This window comes from Empidonax traillii, unplaced genomic scaffold, assembly GCF_003031625.1.
Source record: "Empidonax traillii isolate 1590-97213 ecotype Southwest subspecies unplaced genomic scaffold, ASM303162v1 scaffold310:size1162954, whole genome shotgun sequence".
NCBI lineage: Eukaryota > Metazoa > Chordata > Aves > Passeriformes > Tyrannidae > Empidonax > Empidonax traillii.
The window spans coordinates 73,221-91,153 of NW_020955503.1; the positions used below are offsets into that span (position 1 = coordinate 73,221).

At 40.0% G+C, this 17,933-nt stretch overlaps 1 protein-coding gene across 11 annotated transcripts in view; it reads left to right on the plus strand.

Moving 5' to 3' along the window:
• KIAA1109 (KIAA1109 ortholog) overlaps nucleotides 1–17,933 on the plus strand; it is an 89,943-nt gene that overhangs the window by 26,426 nt on the left and 45,584 nt on the right. For all 11 annotated transcript variants that reach the window (XM_027891137.1, XM_027891138.1, XM_027891142.1 and 8 more), the window contains exons 17-35: nucleotides 438–616; nucleotides 762–868; nucleotides 2,405–2,613; nucleotides 4,648–4,875; nucleotides 5,436–5,573; nucleotides 5,868–6,044; nucleotides 7,464–7,592; nucleotides 8,026–8,145; nucleotides 10,006–10,283; nucleotides 10,398–10,648; nucleotides 11,073–11,331; nucleotides 11,703–12,546; nucleotides 13,087–13,157; nucleotides 13,630–13,803; nucleotides 14,074–14,194; nucleotides 14,947–15,093; nucleotides 15,262–15,389; nucleotides 15,499–15,701; nucleotides 17,318–17,515. In XM_027891137.1, the coding sequence (XP_027746938.1) occupies nucleotides 438–616; nucleotides 762–868; nucleotides 2,405–2,613; nucleotides 4,648–4,875; nucleotides 5,436–5,573; nucleotides 5,868–6,044; nucleotides 7,464–7,592; nucleotides 8,026–8,145; nucleotides 10,006–10,283; nucleotides 10,398–10,648; nucleotides 11,073–11,331; nucleotides 11,703–12,546; nucleotides 13,087–13,157; nucleotides 13,630–13,803; nucleotides 14,074–14,194; nucleotides 14,947–15,093; nucleotides 15,262–15,389; nucleotides 15,499–15,701; nucleotides 17,318–17,515 (3,961 nt within the window). The remainder of the gene's footprint in view (nucleotides 1–437; nucleotides 617–761; nucleotides 869–2,404; nucleotides 2,614–4,647; nucleotides 4,876–5,435; nucleotides 5,574–5,867; nucleotides 6,045–7,463; nucleotides 7,593–8,025; nucleotides 8,146–10,005; nucleotides 10,284–10,397; nucleotides 10,649–11,072; nucleotides 11,332–11,702; nucleotides 12,547–13,086; nucleotides 13,158–13,629; nucleotides 13,804–14,073; nucleotides 14,195–14,946; nucleotides 15,094–15,261; nucleotides 15,390–15,498; nucleotides 15,702–17,317; nucleotides 17,516–17,933) is intronic.

Below are 17,933 nucleotides of genomic sequence, written 5' to 3' on the forward strand. Positions count from 1 at the left end.
AATAGAAGCTATCTGCTGCTACTAAAAATAAAAAACTAGTTGATGGGAATGTTGATAATTTTAAACAATTTTATAACAAAGAAAGCATCATTTTATGGTTTGGTTTTTTTCTTTTCCCAGTGAGATGTAGTTGAGATGTAGGGTAGCATAACTTTAGCAGTGTGGTTTGAACAGCAGAAGAACAGGAATCACTGAAAGCTGTGCCCCTGTGTTTTACAGATTGTTTGGTGTGTTGTTATGTGAAAAAACTGGACTTGTAAGTGTTCAGAACTATAGAGCTCTTGGGTTTGTAGTAGAAATTGGTGAGAAAACAAAGATTTCTGGTCTAACTTTGCCTGTAAAGTGAAGATGATGACACATGCATATGCAAATAGCCTGAGCGCTGTGCATGAAGTGAACGTAAATTAACTTTTCTGTCCCTAATGTTTGATTTTAAGGGAGAAGATGTTGATCTTCATTTGTACCTACCAGATTGTCATCCTAGTAAATACTCCCTCTTTATGCTGGTGAAAGACTGTCAGCCTAATAAAATGAATCCCGAGTCTTGCATGTCCTCGGAATGTCAGAGTGGTCAGAAAACGGGCAAACCCAAATGGAGGAACATCACTCAAGAAGAGTGAGTCTTGATTTGGATTTATGTTTATATTTGCCCTTCATATTGGCTGCTTTTGTTTGGGATTAAAGCAGCTTTTGCAGTTCATGAAAGATATTTAAGGGGAGTATTGTGCTGCAAATAAAAACGTGATGTCTCTTTTTGAAAGGGCTGGATGGGTTGAATGCTGGACAGTCCCCAGCGTTGTGTTTACCATCGACTACTCGTGGCACCCAATTTACCCTCAGAAGGCAGACGAGCAGCTCAAACAATCCTGTAAGTGCCACTACCTTTCCCTTGTTAACTGTGTGTCGTTCTGGAAGCTTGGATGGGAGTTTGGATCACGTTTGCAGGGATGAATTTGGAACTCAGCTGCTGGTTTATGTCTCCTGGGACCGTGCTGATCTTTAGAATGCACTGGGTTTGATTTAAAAACTGACAGCGTTTCATGCTGCCAAATTTCAGTCTCTGTCCCAGTTCCTTGTGGAAAAAAGAAGAGAGTGTCTGCAGTTCCCTTCTTCTTGTCCTTAACAAAGTGGATCTCCTAAATGGATTGTTGCACAAGATAAAATACCACTTGGTATATTAAATATTGGTATGATAAATAGGAACTACTATTTTTTTGGCAATATTCCTTAGCTTCTCTAAGCTTTTTTTCCCCCCTCCAGATATTGTGATGTTGTCTTAGGATTTAAATGTTTAAACACATTATATTGTGAGATATAATCACATTGTGTTCCACTTAGGGATATGAAACTGTTTAAGTGAAAAACCATGGCCACCAGATATGAGTGTTAAACTGGTCAGTCTAACACTAATATCCAAGAATTTTTTTAAATTTGACATCTAAATATTTCTAAATAACAAGTATCCTCTAAGCACGTGCTCGCAAAAAATGTTATGAAACACAGATACAGGTAAGTTAATCTAAATGCAGAGGGAGGTATGCAGGAAGTGATGGGGTGACAGAAAACTCTTTCAAGTTGAGATGGTAGAAGCAGAGCTGATGAAGGAGAGGTATTAGACCAATAATGAGGGCTAATTTGAATGGGCCTCAATCAGCAGGTGTTAGAAGACATGCTGGAGAGCGTGTTTAGGTTTTGAGTTCCAACAATTCCCATCTAAAAGAGCTCAAATTTCAGAGGACGAAGCGGAGAAGGTAAGGTTGATTTTGCAGATGTTCATTCAGCGCTCTTGTGAGACTGCCAGCTCGTGTCAAACGTGCATTCTTCACGTTTTGAAAACCTGTACTCATAATCGTAGCAATTGAAACCTGCACTTGAAAGTTGATGCACACCCAGGTAATTTTGCAGCTTCCTTCACTGAATAATCCAGCACAGTCCAGTTTACTTCTAATCTGTGCCGCTCGTAGAACGTGTTTGTTGCAGTAGCAACATCTGGTTTTCTTTTTTTTTTTTTTTAGTCAATTCTTTGATACAACTTTTGCACTTTTCATGTCGATTCCCTTTTGTTTACTCTGCAGTAGCTGTGGGTTGTGGGAAATCTTCTACGCTGCTGAAATGAAAGCACGTCTCTGCTTAACTTCAAAAGCATGATAAATAAACAGAATGTTTTTTCAGAACTCGAGGGATTGTTTTTCTCTTGCCTAATCAACATGGGCTAAAATATTCGATATTTTTTGTCTTCCCGTAGTTACTAGAGATGAGAAACCAGCTCCATGGCACAGGCATGTTCACATAATTACACAATACGAGTTATGTCTTTAATACACACTTATATCCACCCAACTTCGTCCAGCAGAGGCCTGACTTGTGATCCAAAATCTGTTCTCTGCTTTGTTTTGCTCCCAAGTGTCAGAAATGGAAGAGACAATGTTGTCTGTGCTCAGGCCGTCGCAGAAAACAACCGACAGTGTGATTTCATCTCCCACAGCTTCCACCCGCCTGCCCCTCGACCCCTCCGAGCTGCCCCCGGATAAACTCCACGTGGAACTGGAACTCTCGCCAGATTCCCAGATAACCCTCTATGGACCCCTGCTCAAAGCCTTTCTGTCCATAAAGGTAGGCCTGGGAACACAGTTCGGAATGGCCACGGCTAGGAAATGCTGACTTGGAAATGGCAAATTGGAATTCTTCAGACTTGGAATTTAGATGGAAGTTTCTTAGAAGTACTAGTTTGGAATGACTTTGTTGATAGGGATGAATTCAATTGGCACAGGTTTTTTGAGGAGAACTCATATATATTTATATATATACACATATGTATGTAGACCCACATCAGCATAATTTTCCTTTCAAGGCATAATGTGGGCTCTGGACACGTGCAGAAAATTTCTTCTTGGAGTTTTGCAGGAGTAAAATAAGAAAATAAAACCGTGATTATAACCGGAGCTTATATAAACGACCTTTTTTATGCAGAGTTATGGCAGAACCCATAGTTTTAGTGCATTTTAAGTTCTGCAGAGTGCCCCAATTATTTGTTTGGTTTGGTTTTAATGAGATTCTGGGAAGTTTCTGGAGTTGGGATCACGGAGGGGAGTGGGGAAGGCCAGGAGAATCAACTTCGTTTAAAAAGCTACTTCGATAAATATTGAAGAAGAATGATTCATCCTTTCCTTGATGTAAATCTGTTATTCTTTACAATGTGTTAGTGTTGCTTTTGCTGTGTCCTCTCCCATTCCTGATTTTTTAGGATGTTTAGAGACAGTTAAATTTCTTCCCACCTCCCTCACCCTCCCTTGTGGTGACAAAAGCAGAGGCAGTTGAACACAACAGTTGTGTTTGAGTACCAGCAAAACACTTGGGGTTTGGTTGATTTTTGTGGTTGTCGGTTTGGGGTTTTTTTGTGTGGTTTTGTTTTTTTTTTTTTCTTTTTTGGTGGGTTTTTTGCCTGTTTGTTTTCTGTGGAGATCTTCTCCAACCTATGCAGATCTAGGCTAAGGTTACTCTTTTGAGTCAGAGGATGAGGAATCTTCTGAGACAGGGGATCGATACCAGGACTCCCTGAAACAATCATTTTCATGAATTTATATAAGCATTGCATGTAAGCAACGAATAGCAGGTTTTTTTAGGGTGTAGGACTTGCAAATAAGCTCATTATTTTTTCATGATGTTGATAAAATAAATAGGATTAAAATTAGGCCGGTGTTGCATTTTGGAAGGCTTGATTTCTCCTGACACAGAGGAAAAGCCCTCAACTTTGAATTGTTTACTGAGCCCCTTTTTTGGAGCCCATAATTCATGAGGTAGCTCTGTCTTCAGTTCTCTGGAGGTAGATGTAAACAGTGCTACATAATCTCCTTGATTCTATAATGATTTAATTTTTAGGTGCAGATTGCTCAGATGAAATCTAGCTTTGCTCTTCTAAACCTCAAGGGAAATTTTAGATTAATACCTTGTTTTAAAAATGTGCATTTATTGCTCTTTTTATAATTTTTGTGGCTCTGTTTTGATCTTTTTGTCCAGCTGTGCTGGGAGCACCTCTTGAAAAATTTCTAGGAGGTGTTTTTATCTTTTTTTTTCCCAACTTGTGGTTGAAATGTTGTTTTCAGTTCATTTTCATTATCTTTTCTAATACATGTGATAGAGATTCCTGTACATGCGTCATTCCCTGTTAAGCCTTGTACTCTTGGGAAGTAGTTTTTTGGTGTTGCACACCCTGTTTCTTACTAAGGACTTACTGGATTTCTTACCACCCTCTGCTGGGTCTGCCTTATAAAAAAATACTGTAAGAAAATTCTTCTTTAGCTTTTTTTTTTAAGGGCAAGGATGTGACAAATTCCCAGAAATCTGATTCTGATGCATTTAATGAGTCAAATAGAAGTAGTTTGGTTTTTTTTAAATTTTTATTATTGATGGATTTTCTGTTTCCCAGCAGAATTTGACAAAGCTACCTTGGTTTTAGATAATTGAGGAGGAGTTGCTAATCCCGTTTTCCTAAAATTAAAGTATATACATACCTTTAGCTGTAGGTTGTTGCTCTACCACTTATTTTAGGGAGGACTAACACACAGAAGAAGATTGGGTTTGTATTTCACTATGTTGTCTACCTATTTTTCATTTGTTTCCTGTCTATGTCATAATGCTCTCTCCTAGGAAAATTATTTCGGGGAAGATGACATGTACACTGATTTTGAGGAGGTTATTTCCAGCCCTGTGTTGTCCCTGTCAACATCCTCCAGCTCGGGCTGGACAGCTGTTGGAGTGGAAAATGATAAAAAAGACAATGAAAGTTTAGTCAAGCCAGTTCACCCTCTCACTTTACGCCCCTGGGATATCACTGTTCTTGTTAATTTGTACAAAGTGCACGGGCGATTACCCGTGGTAAGTACTTGAAAATCCTAAAATAATTTGCTTTATTTAATTTTATTTATTCCTTTAGTTTCTTAATCTGGAGCTAAATTTAATTCCCTGGAATGTTTATTCACTGTGGTGCCTACCAAAGCGTGTGGATACCCTCTGCTGAAACCGTGGCTAAACTGATTTGAGGCATCATTTATTTTGCTTATCTGGGAGGCAGAACTGGATAATTTTTTTATATGATTTTTATTCGCTGAACTTAATTTGGGTGATATTTTCCGTTGACCGTCGTGATTTCTCTGCTAATTAGCAAATCTGTCTTCTAATGGTGCACTCTGCTGTGAGCAGCTGTATTCTGAGGCATCCCCAGGAATAAAAGATGGGATTTGCCCAAATAGTCGTGAATTGCTGTTTATGCAATTGTCCAAATGTTTTTCAAGTTGCACAGGCTGGTTTTTTTTTGAGTATCTATTTGAAGGAAAATTACCTTGCTTCCTACTCACAGGTTTGCCACTAATTTCAAAATTTCAACCACACTGTGTATTTTGTATTTCTGATACAGATGTGGTTATTTTTCATTTTAGCACTGCAGTCCAGATGGTCCGGAGTGCCCCACGGCTTTCTTGGAAAGGCTGTGTTTCGAGATGAAGAAAGGATTTAGGGAAACAATGCTTCAGCTTGTACTGTCTCCAGTCAATCTGTTTCTTAATGACAACTATCAGGTAGTCAGTAATCTGATTTTCCATGTGTCTATGTGTGTGTCTGTACTGTGGAAGTTGTGTTGCTCTTAAAACCGAATTCCTTTCTGTTGGGAACTTTCCTGTTGGAAAATCCTGCTTTAAGATCTTTGTTTCTGTCCAGTTTGCATTTTAGTGAAATGCACAAAAGACAAGCATTTCCTTAATTTTGCTTAAAAACAGTTTGGAGAAGGTTCTCTAGGAAATCTTATTTTTAAGAATTTTTAATTTTTTTTTTTTTTTTACAAGAATTTCCTTTAATTCCCTTGTCCTTGACAGAGACCTGCAGTGGATGAGGTTCTTCGGGAGGGTCACATCAGCCTGTCAGGGCTGCAGCTCAGGGCTCATGCCATGTTTTCAGCAGAAGGTCTGCCCCTTGGAAGTGATACTTTGGAATATGCATGGCTGATCGATGTCCAGGCTGGGAGCCTCACAGCCAAAGTCACAGCGCCACAGGTACCATCTAACAACTAATCACCTGGAAATATTACCTTTCTTCTTGCTTCTAGAACTGGCATAGCGAGGATTTTTGGAAAGCACACTGTCTCAGCTGGATTTGGATGCATCTGTGCCTTAAGTAACCTTTATGGTTTCAAAATGTAATAATTTCTATAAATGGGTAGGAGGTGCCAAATGAGGTGTTGTCCAAGTCACGGTTTAAAGTCGGAGACGGTGATGCTGCTCACTGCGTAAATTCTGCTGCTTGGTGCCACGGGAACACAGTTTGCTTTCCCAGTGTTGGATGTGATTAGTTCAGTCTTAGCACTGACTCCTTTTAGTTGTGCCATTTATGGTACATTTATTTTTCCAGATAGATGAATGGCTCCAAGTGATGATGGATGATAGATGAATGTATCCGGGCAGACTGCTTTGATTAATTTCTTCTGTGGTCTGCCAGTTCTTTAAAGAAGTTTGCTTTGCCAGTGTATTCTGAGGCATGAGAAAAGTGCATAAATTCTACTTACTAATTAATGTTGGCTTTATTTCTTTTTAAATTTTTAAGACACTTCTACATCCTCTTGTTTCTCCGAAAATGGGCATAGTTTTCTAGGATTGAACACATGTTCATCAGGAGACTTCTGCAGCAAATAAAATCAAAATAAGGCACATGAACAGGTTCAGTAAATCCAAAGAGTAGACTCCAGATACATTTTCATGCTATATGTACAGACATTAGTAGTGATATCTCCCAAAAAGTTACCACTGATGTAAATAATCTGTAGTTTGTACTGCATTGCTTTGTGGTTCAAAATTACACGTAGATGATTCAAAGTACTCTAAGGTTAAAGAATATTTCTAAATGCTTAATGGAACCTGAGGATTTTCTTCCCTTATCCAGCCATTCTCAATTGCATGCAGCATCTAGGGCTTTTATTTATTTTCAGTTGTCAGCACTGCGACGGAGCAGAACTCGAATTTGCTGTTTCAGGGTCACTGGCTTTTTTCCTCCCGTAGTGTGATGTACTGTAAGAATTTGTGAAGGGACAACACCAGAGGAAGGAGGAGAGGTTTTGTGCAGGACAGTCATAGCTGTATTAAATTCCATTTAAATTACTGCTGATTTTAAGTGCCCTTTCCTTTGGCTAGCCAAAGAAAACCCATTTCCCTCTCATAACAGAGACAGGCAGTCATGAATCATTTCCTTTATGAGTGAGCTAACTCTATAAAAGCCTTAAATCAACAATAGCCTAATTAGTAGGTCTAGCAAGAATCAGCCGTACTCTGAGCCGCTTTCCTCCTTTGCTTTCCAAATGTAAATTTCTTACACACCAGCAAGTTGGACATTTAAATTATGAATGCTAGTAAAGCACTTGGAGGTATTCTTTGTGGCGAAGTGTGGGGAGCAAACAATGTGCTGTTGTTGTTTGCTTGCAGCTGGCGTGTCTCCTGGAATGGGGGCAGACCTTCGTGTTCCACGTGGTGTGCCGGGAGTTCGAGCTGGAAAGGCCCAAATCTGTGGTCATTTGCCAGCACGGGATCGATCGTCGCTTCTGCGACTCCAAGGTACCCTTTGATCCCTCTTGGTTGCTCACCCTTACGAGCAGAGGTTCTTTGGAACAGGTCAGGAACGGAGCCTTAATGTTAGCAGGACACAAGGAATATAGAGTCAGATGGAATGTTTCCTTTGGGAAATGAGACTTAACTATGTTTTAAAAGAAAAATTGATTCTCTCTGAGTTTTGTCATGGATACCCCCAGTGAAAGCCAGGAGAGCCAGTTGAGTCCCCTGACGTTGCTGGACGGAAGAATTCAACGTGCACGAGGGAAAATGAATCTCAGCTCAGAAACACCCCATGGATACTGCAGAATAACTAACTCCCTGTTGCTCTAATTTTAGGCCTCTGTTAAACAGAAGATAAAATACAAGGATCACCACAAATTAAACTAAATGCTTAAATGTATTTCCTTCCCCCCCCCCCCCTTTTTTTTTTCTCCAGATGAACTGTGTGCCTGGGCCGTGCCCAACATCTGATGACTTAAAGTACACGATGACACGCCTGGCCATGGATGGAGCAGATCTGTACGTGGTAGAACATGGCTGTGCCACCAATATAAAGGTAAAAATATTTCTCCCTAACAGCAATTCAAATGCTTCTCTGTCAATAGAGTTCTTTGCATTTTTTTGATAGAATAGCTACCTGAATTAATTGCTTGCTTGCATGCAATGGACTAAGCAGAATTTCTGAAACTTGGAAGTGATAAAAGGTTGGCTTGGACTGGGCCAGTGGCAGGTCAGTTTGGCTTCTACTTATTAATTCCCTTAATGATTTTGGGAAATGGTAAGGAGGAGTATATATCTGCCAAAATAAGAGTGGAAGCTGCAGGAGTGGTGTAAAAAAATTTAAAAAACACTGGGCAATGTAAATCTCAGTGTTTTTACCTGAGAACTACTAACAACTTGAGGTAACTCAGCAAATAGAAGTGATTGTTATGATCATGTACAAGTCAGTGCCTGGTAATTAACTCGTGATGCTCTTGTGAGATACAGCTCTTTGATTTAAGATAGAGAAGGCAGAAGTGTTAGTGCCGCTGCCTGCCTGAATTTTCTGTTGTAAAAGAGCCATGCAGAGAAGAGCTCAAATTCTCCCATTATCCTGCTGCACAGGAAAAAACTGGACTAATTTACTCAGTGTAGCAAAATATAAGTTTAGAGGTAATTGAGTTATGGCAACAGCAGAAAAGAAGAAAACTGCTGTGCTTATATAACTGACTAATAGTTGTGCTGTTAGTCAATAAATTCAGTTTTAAATGGTAGACTTAAAATGTAAGGTTTTGGGCTTAGCTTCACATTACAAGTAAGAATCTATGATAATTATTTTAGACATTTTTTTAATGACGTGGTATCTCATCATTTCAATGGCTTGCTGCCCCGTGGCAGTAAAAAAATATATTTGAGCCTCCAAATTCTTTTGAATCCAATATTAAAAAGCACCATCACAAATATTAACTGTGTCTGCAGGCATAAATATGAATGGCAGTATTTTCAAAGGCAGCTTAATAACCTGAACCACTCTAGAAAATTATATCCTGGATGTGTTTTATTCACATTTAAAAAAAAAAAAGAAAAAGAAAAAAACACTTTCCGGTGCTTCTTTTTAATCTGTGACAGAGAAGAGAAATAATTCAATATTGGAAGTTTGAAGTACGTGGCAGGGTTATATTGTGGGTTTTTTAGTGTACACCAGTGCTGGGGAGGATTGATGTGACCTGGGCAGGTGGCTTAGTTGTATAGTGACCAGTTTTGCACAGAAAGGGTAAATAAAGCAAGAACTTTTGGTTCATCTTGGAGGGGCAACCTCCTTTTTGGTTCAGCAAGACTACTGGAATTGCATCAAAAGAAATCAAGACTTGTCATTAGGAGCTACTATAACACAATTCACATAGATCTCAGTCAAGGGTTAGGATCTGGAATTTCTTGAGTTTTGCCGTGGTTAACACAGTTGTCTCATTGAGGTATTTATTAATGGTACAGCTAATACAGCTTTGTATTCAAAGTAAATAATTACCATTTTAGTCTAAGGGCATAGCATGATATGTGTAATATCAAACAATCTGATTTTGAAAGTTTCAATTTCTTAGGTTTTTTACATGACAGTGAATAAGTTAATGATACAATTTTTTTTTCAGTTTCATTGCAACATCTGTCCCAGGTTGAGCTTTCTTTCTGATCTGTTTACAAAGACTTCTAAGTGGAGATTTTATTTATTTTTTTTTTTTAAAAACTGGCTGAAATGAATTTTTAAGCTTGCTTTCTTTGGTGCAGGTGCTTACCTGGATATAAAACTGCTTCTTTGGAGAGAATAGTTCACAGAGATCTTTTTGGACTGTAGTAGGTGATGAGTTGACTGGTTTAAGGCTACTCTGAATTTGTTTTACTCACGAATCAACGGAGTTGATGCTTTAAATCCTCTTTTCAGATGGGTGCCATACGCATTGCCAACTGCAACCTGCACAACCAGTCTGTAGGAGAAGGTGTCAGCGCCGCCATTCAGGACCTGCAGCTGAGACAGTACGTGGAGCAGGTGAACAACTGCAGGACTGGGCTCCAGCCCATTTTAAGGAGGGCATATTGGCTGGAAGCTGGCTCTGTCAACCTGGGCCTCATCACTGCTGACATTGCCTTGGCTGCAGATCATCCCTCGAAGCATGAGGTGCAGAGACACTTCTTAGAAACACACGACAACCGAACTAAGAGGTGAGAGAGAGCGCTGAAGGAGGTGCATTTGAGAGAGAGAGGGATCTTTTCATCTTGCTTCCACTGAATTTAAACGTGGTCATCTTTCTGTTTTCTGTTTTTCTGCCTTTGTAGGTTGTGGTTTTTGTGGCCCGATGATAATCTGAGAAACAAGAGAAGCAAGAACAAGTGTGGCTGTCTCGGGGGTTGTCGATTCTTCGGCGGCACCTTAACGGGACTGGATTTTTTCAAACTCGAGGAGCTGACGCCATCAAGCAGCTCTGCTTTCTCAAGCACAAGTGCAGAATCTGATATGTTTTACGGGCAGTCTTTACTGCAGCCAGGAGAATGGATAATTACTAAGGAGATTCCTAAAATTTTAGATGGTGAGAATGCATTGTGCCGTATTTTAATTTTATTTTACCCAAACATATAATTTCCTAACTTGTTATAATGTTTACAATACTGCTTAACAACTACAACTACTTGTGTTCTTGTGGCGTGGGCCCTTCTAAGAGCAGACAGAGCTTGAAAGTACTAAGTAAGCTTTTGTATGCTGAATTTTTATATTAACATGCACCTCCTTTCTGAGTAAAACCCTTGTATTTTTGACTTGTCTGTTCTGCTTATGTAGAAAGCGGCCTACCAAGACAATCTGATGTTTTGCTGCTGCGATGTTATTAATTTTTGTTAGTACAGCATGCTAGGATGTTTTTATTTAATAAAGCTTTTTATTTCGGTGGGCAAGGAAGAGACCACTGCAGGTGTGTTGGCGGATACTCAATGTTACTCTTCTGTTTCTGATTCTAGGGAAAGCAAATGGTGTGAAGAGGAAAGACTGGGATTGCAGATCTGCGGGTATAGAAATGGAAAGGAAGGCACAACACCTAAGCCTCCAGGTGCCGTTGCGCTCCCACAGCTCCTCCTCTTCGTCCGAGGAAACGAGCAGTTCCAGCGCTGCCCTGCCCTTGCTGGCAGGGGAGAAGGACAGCCCCTCATCCACCACGGAGGATCACCTGGGCCAGAAGGAGTTCTTGTCTGGTGCCAAAAGGGAAGATGGTCATGGAAGGTTAGTACTCTCTAAATATGGAAAATAAGCCTTGGAATGAGCAATTTATGAAGCGTTGGTTGTTTTCTGATGGTGCTGCTGAAGTGGGTTTCCTAGTTGGGATCTCTCATAGGGGATGATGACCTCATTGGGGTAGAAAATCCAGCATGTGGGATGACAGCACTTGCTGTTAATGTCTGTTTTTACATCCTCTCTATGTAGATGAATGGACTAACCGGTGGCAGAATTCAGTGTGTAATCAGCATTATGGACCTAATGGCCACGCCAATAGAAAGTCGCAGAATCACCGATGCATCTGGTGGCTTCTGTAACGTAAAAAGAGAATCGTTAATAACAATCCCAACCAATGAACCTGTGATTTCTGTTTGCAGTGTTGCAGCTGAGGGTGCAGAGGGCCGCCCTGCGTCCCCTGGCAGCCAGGAGAGGCCCGTCGGGCAGTCTCCCATGAGGTCTCCGCTGAAGCGGCAATCGTCCGTGTGCTCCGCCCGGCTCGGCAGCACCAAGAGCCTCACGGCCGCCTTCTACGGGGACAAACAACCCGTCCCCGTGGGGGTGCAGTTCAGCAGCGACGTGTCTCGCAGCGATGAGAACGTCCTGGACTCCCCAAAGCAGAGGAGGAGCTTTGGTTCCTTTCCGTACACTCCCTCTGCGGATTCCAACTCGTTCCACCAGTATCGCTCCATGGACTCCAGCATGTCGATGGCCGACAGCGAAGCTTATTTTTCTGCGGCAGAGGAGTTCGAGCCGATAAGCAGCGACGAAGGTCCAGGAACGTATCCAGGGAGGAAGAAGAGAAAAAAGCAAGCTCAGAAAACTGAATACAGCAGGGGGTCTATTTATCATAGCGTGGAAGGGCCCTTAACAAGCACAATCCACGGAGAAATTAGCCAAGATATTAAAACCTTGCCAATTAAGACTCATCCTTCCCAGGCTTCATTTGTTTCAGCTCTGGGGGGAGATGATGAGCATGTTGATAACATGTACGTCATGGACTCAGAGAAGACTGTGGAACGTGAGCAAATAACTTCCCAGCAACCTGTAATGGCATGTTACCAAAATTATCTTACGCAGTTCCAGGTGATCAACTGGTCAGTAAAGCATCCAACTAACAAAAGAACCTCAAAATCCTCGTTGCATCGTCCTTTAGACCTGGATACACCAACGAGTGAGGAAAGTTCATCCTCTTTTGAGCAACTTTCTGTCCCAACTTTTAAGGTATGGAAGATGGAGGAGTTAGAGGAGTAAGAGTTCAAAATAACCTAAAGTTGCTTAGTACACGTGTTGTTTAAATAAAGCTACAAGGAACTTGAGCTTTCTTTGCTTTTAGTTAAGGAATAGCTTGAATTTCTGAGTTCAGATCATGGGGCTGAGCAGCTGGGAGGTTGTGGAGAAGAAAAGATGGAGTTGGAATTTGGTGGATGAGAGATGTGTGTTCTGAATGGTCATTATTGCTCTTAAAAATGCTGCCTGTTGAATGATACACAGCTGACTGATATTTGTGTGAGTTTTGTCTAAAATATGTTATACACAATTTCAGTAGGAGTACATTTGATACTGATCAAGTGTAATCTTGGCTCTAAGTGCTTTATTTAAAAAATAAACCTAGGAGTTTCTGTATGCTACAGTGGAGAATCTTCATATGAGAGATTCTTTAAAGAAAAAAATTCTGTAAGGGGAATATGTGAAGATTCCTTGAGGTTCTTTTTTCATGGATGGAAGGAATGTAATACATTTCTCTTCACTCTTGTCTCTTAGATTGTTAAACAGGGTCTCACAGCTAATTCCTTACTGGACAGAGGCATGCAGCTCACAGGATCAACATCTAAGTAAGCTGAATATTCTCTAACATTATCAGCATATTTATTAAGAGTAAAATTTTCCTGATGCTCTTTTTAAATATTTTGGCTTTTGCTAGCCCATCCAAAATTTGATTTGTAGCAGTAGTTTTCACTACCAGATCTATTTTAGAACAGAGTAGTCTATTATGAAATATTTGGGTTTGACCAAAGAAAAAGTGCACATTAAATTATTTCACTTGCATGTTTTCAAGCTTACAAGTGGCAATTTAATTTGGATTAATTTGGGAGGTGGTAATGGCGAGTGTCCATTGCATTGCCAAAAGCTGAACTTCAATCTAGGGATTGCCTGGGATTATATTTGTGTACTTTCTAAGCTATACGATAGAAGAAACCTAATAATTCTAATAAGAATTAAAATGATACCATTACACTTTTGGTTGGTTTGTTTGTTTTTTATTTTAACAAAGCCTGACTATTAATTTGTATTGGTCCTGTTTAGCACACCTTACACTCCTTTGGATAAGAAGTCAGCAGAAAACACAGATGATGAAACAATCACAGAGGAATGGACGTTGGACCACCCTGTCTTCCAGACACGGACAACGGCAATAGTGGAAGTGAAAGGAACTGTAGATGTAGTTCTGACTCCTCTTGTAGCAGAGGCACTGGATAGGTAAATAATTTTATTTTACTACTGCAGTCCATGCTAAAAATGGTCTGAAATCAAGGTTTGGGTGGCTGATGGAGCAGTAAGGCCTTGTGGCCAGCAGACGTAATTCTGCATTTCCCAGCTGGGAAAATGTTCTGCTCACCTGGGAAGCGCCCTTTATGTCTGTCAGCGCTTATTTTTTTTTCCCCTGTGGTGTTAATTCCACATGATTGACGGTGTGTGACGTGAAACTGGAAGTGTAAGTGGCGTGTTGTGGCTCGTTCCCCCTCGCAGGTACATCGAGGCCATGGTGCACTGTGCCAGCTCTCGCCACCCGGCAGCCATCGTGGACGATCTGCACTGCAAAGTCCTGAGAGATGCTGTGCAGAACAGCAAAACCAGCTTCTCAGAAAATGTAAGGAGGGGAACAAGGGCTTGAAAGAATACTCTTTTCTGTGTCTGACATAGAAAAACCTTGAATTAATTCAATGTTTTGAGATGTAGTAGCTGTTATATACTGTCAGCCACCAGAAATCTCTCACAGGATTGAAGTTTTTCTGTTTTGGACAGCCCAGTCATAGCTACAGGAATTTGCATGAGATTAGGTCGAGCATTCTGTACTTTGAAATTACTAAAACTGGTATTCTCAAGTATTATATTCATATCAGCAAGGCTTTATTTAATTTTACAGTAGTTAAGGAGAGCTGTGAATGTGCCTGTGGGTTTTTTGCAGTTCACCTGATACCTTAAAAAATTAATTCAGCTTGAAAGGAATTGTATGGTAGTTCTACAGAATTAAGAGTCCTTTCTGTCCAAGGTAATGACCATACTTAGGTTTTGTGATTTCTTAGACTTCACAAGGTGACAGACACCAATTATTTGCTTCATAATGAGTTGTTTTGTACAACTAAGATATGTAGAACTGAAACTTTCAGCTGAAATCTGGTCATTAGAAAGTTTACTGCAGAATAGCATTAATGCCCTACTGTATCTGTAAGTGCTACTACAACCCTTGCTCTGGAAATCATGGTATTATGATATAAATTAAGTTAGAATCTCTTGCTTGAGTTAGAATTTCTCTTCAGTGCTAACAAACTGTCCTGTTACTCTTGGACTTAGCAGCTTTAAGTTTCAATGCTAACAACTGATTTTTCTCCCCTCTCCAAGTTATCCTCGAAGCAGGATATCAGAGGAACAAAAATAGACACTACCACCACAGGAACAACAAACCAGGGACCAGCACAGACCAATCTCTCCCTTAAGCAGGATAATGTGACAATTAAAGGTCTTCAGGCCAATGTTACGGTACCAAAGGTAACAACTTCTTGTTTAGCTTATTAATAGACGCGTGCCTCAAAAATCACCCTTAGTTTCGATCCCTCTAATTCCCCAAGAGCTGAGAAGTACAAGACAGGATTGTATCAGAAATCAGTGATGTTTTGCTAAATTTCTTTCCTCTGTGGTGCAATCTTTTTTGTCTAGGTGAACCTGTGTTTACTACAAGCATCTGTGGATGAATCCCCAGGGGTTTCTTCCAGCAAAACCGTGACTCACGTTTCGTTGGTGGCTTTGTGTTTTGATCGAATCGCCACGCAAGTTCGGATGAACAGGTAGCAATAACACTTAGCACTGTTTGTAGTAAACTTTAAACCAAAATAATCAAGTGAATTATGCCCAGCTGAGATTTCCCTCATTGTTTTTTCTCCCTTATGTTCAAAGGGGTATAGTCGAGGAGGCTTCGAACAATGCAGAAACCAGGAGGAATTCTGTCACCTTTGATCGTTACATCCATACCAGCAAGATGCAGCCCCAGTCTTCTGGCTCACTGAGATCCAATTCTGGGGCAGAAAAAGGAAAAGAAATTGCTGCTAAATTGAACATCCATCGTGTGCATGGACAACTTAGAGGCCTTGATACAACAGGTATTAAACAATTCTCAGTCTCGCTCTTGTTAATCTGGTTGTGGTGTTTTTATCAACACAGATAAAAAGACTCTTAAACCTGGAGATTTTGCAGGTACTCTAAAAAAAAAGTTTGTTTTCTGTTATTCTACAAAATGCTGGATGTACACGTATGCAGATATAAAACTCATCAAGATAAACTTCCAGGCAGTTTGCGTAGCAGATGAGTCACATTGTAAATGCTGACCTGCACTGGTGGAATTTCAGGCCTGAGGTCCCTTCCTCTCAGTTCATCTCTTTTCAGTTACCAGTTTTTTACCACCTTATGTGGGGAGCAAATGATGCTTCATTGCTTTCTTACTTCTTCCTAACACTTGGAAGATAGACATAATGTTCCTGTTGTCCCAGCAATTTCAGCATGACAAGCTGTAGATTTTTAACTACGGTGGCTCTAAAAGTGAAAATGAGATCTGCCCAGTGGACTTCCTTCTTGTTGGTTTTGAGGAAATGCCTTCAAGAAGCTATGGATTACATTTTGCTGTAACTCCTGATCCTAGAGGCAGTTTTTTGTTAGAACTGAGTCATTTTTCATGGAATCTCTACCAGTGGGTGCCACGTTTTACTCTGTCCCATAAAGAAGAAGAGTCTTTAGGACAGGAGGAAGTACTCTCTAAAGCAATGGGATTAAAAAATACGCCATGAATAAATAAACAACAAACAACCCACTGCTGTGCCAAGATGAGTGAGCAAATGGAACTGGAGGAAAACCAAAAGCAATAAGAGAACGTTCAAATGGTGTAACTCCATTTTTACTTGGTGCTGGGGAGAATCTCAGCAGCAATTCCCTGTGCTGGGGGTGTTGCAGGCATTCAGGAAGGCCAGTTTTGGAATTCTAACCAAGAAAACTCATCATCTTCTATTTAGATGGTTTGAGAAGTGCCTCTCTAAGGATCTTAGCATTTCATGGAGACATTAAAAGTGAATACAGTTATAAACTGGAGGCAGAGAGTGAGGATTGGAGGGGATATGAAGTGACTCAGCATATTTCTTTTCCTCAGATATTTGACATTTAGCCCCTGGCGTGACTTAATAGGGAGGAGGTATAAAGGTATTTAAAGTGTTTCATCTGGAATGTCACTAAAAGAAAGGATTTATACTTAAGCTACATCCTAACATCAAAGAAATGGAGGTGGCACAGTACCCTCTTGGATCTTTGACAGCCAAGATCTTAATAAATTAAAAACTGCCTGAGTCTGGATTTTCTTGGGAATCAGTGAGACTTAGTGCTTCACATCTCTCCAATACAGACATAGACATGTTCCAGCCCAGAAGCAGTCTTTGAATTCAATGTAGAACTTTATTTTTAAATATCCTTCAGTATGCTATATTATGTATTATTATATTATACCCATATTAACACACCAAGGGCAAGGTCTTTTTTCCTCCTTCTGTGCTTCTTTTTTTCTTGCCTGTGCTTCATCTTTCATCTTTTTCTCTCTTCCTCCCCCTGCTCCTGTTGAAGGAATACTAAAGGAATAACACTCCCAAAACACTGTAAACTTCAGAGAGCTGTTTGAAGATGTAAAGAGGTTTTTTTTCATTTTGTAACCAAGTAGTAAATATGTTTATTTTCACAGATATTGGAACTTGTGCAATAACAGCTATTCCTTTTGGGAAATCCAAAGTTCTTTTTACTTTGGAGGAGTTGGATGAGTTTGCTTTTGTGGATGAAACAGATCAACAAGCTGTTCCAGATGTAGCTCGGATTGGTCCTAGTCAAGAGAAGTGGGGTTGGATAATGTTCGAGTGTGGAATTGAAAATTTAACTATAAAAGGTAAAGCTTATGTAACCTTTATATTATTTTGTTTGATAAAATTGCTAACAATTCTGGTTTTGGATCTTACAGTTTAGCAATGATTTGATTAGAAATTGCTGAATGTAAATTAAGTTATACACTAAAGGAACTTTTAGTAGTAAATACCACTTCTGAAATAATGTGAAATAATGCCATATAAACTGCTTTCATTGGTTTCTGAACCTAAAATGAAGGTTGAAATTGATGCTTTCACTGATGACTTGAATCCTGACCTTACCCACAGTGTCTGCATATAAGGCCAGGGTTTTGCTCTGAGAGGGGAGAACTAGCTTCAAAAAGAAAAAAAAAAACAGTATATATGCATTGTCTGTCATCCAAGTTATTTTTTTCCAGAGAATAGTATTTAAAAACAATTTTTATGTGAGTACTCTTTACC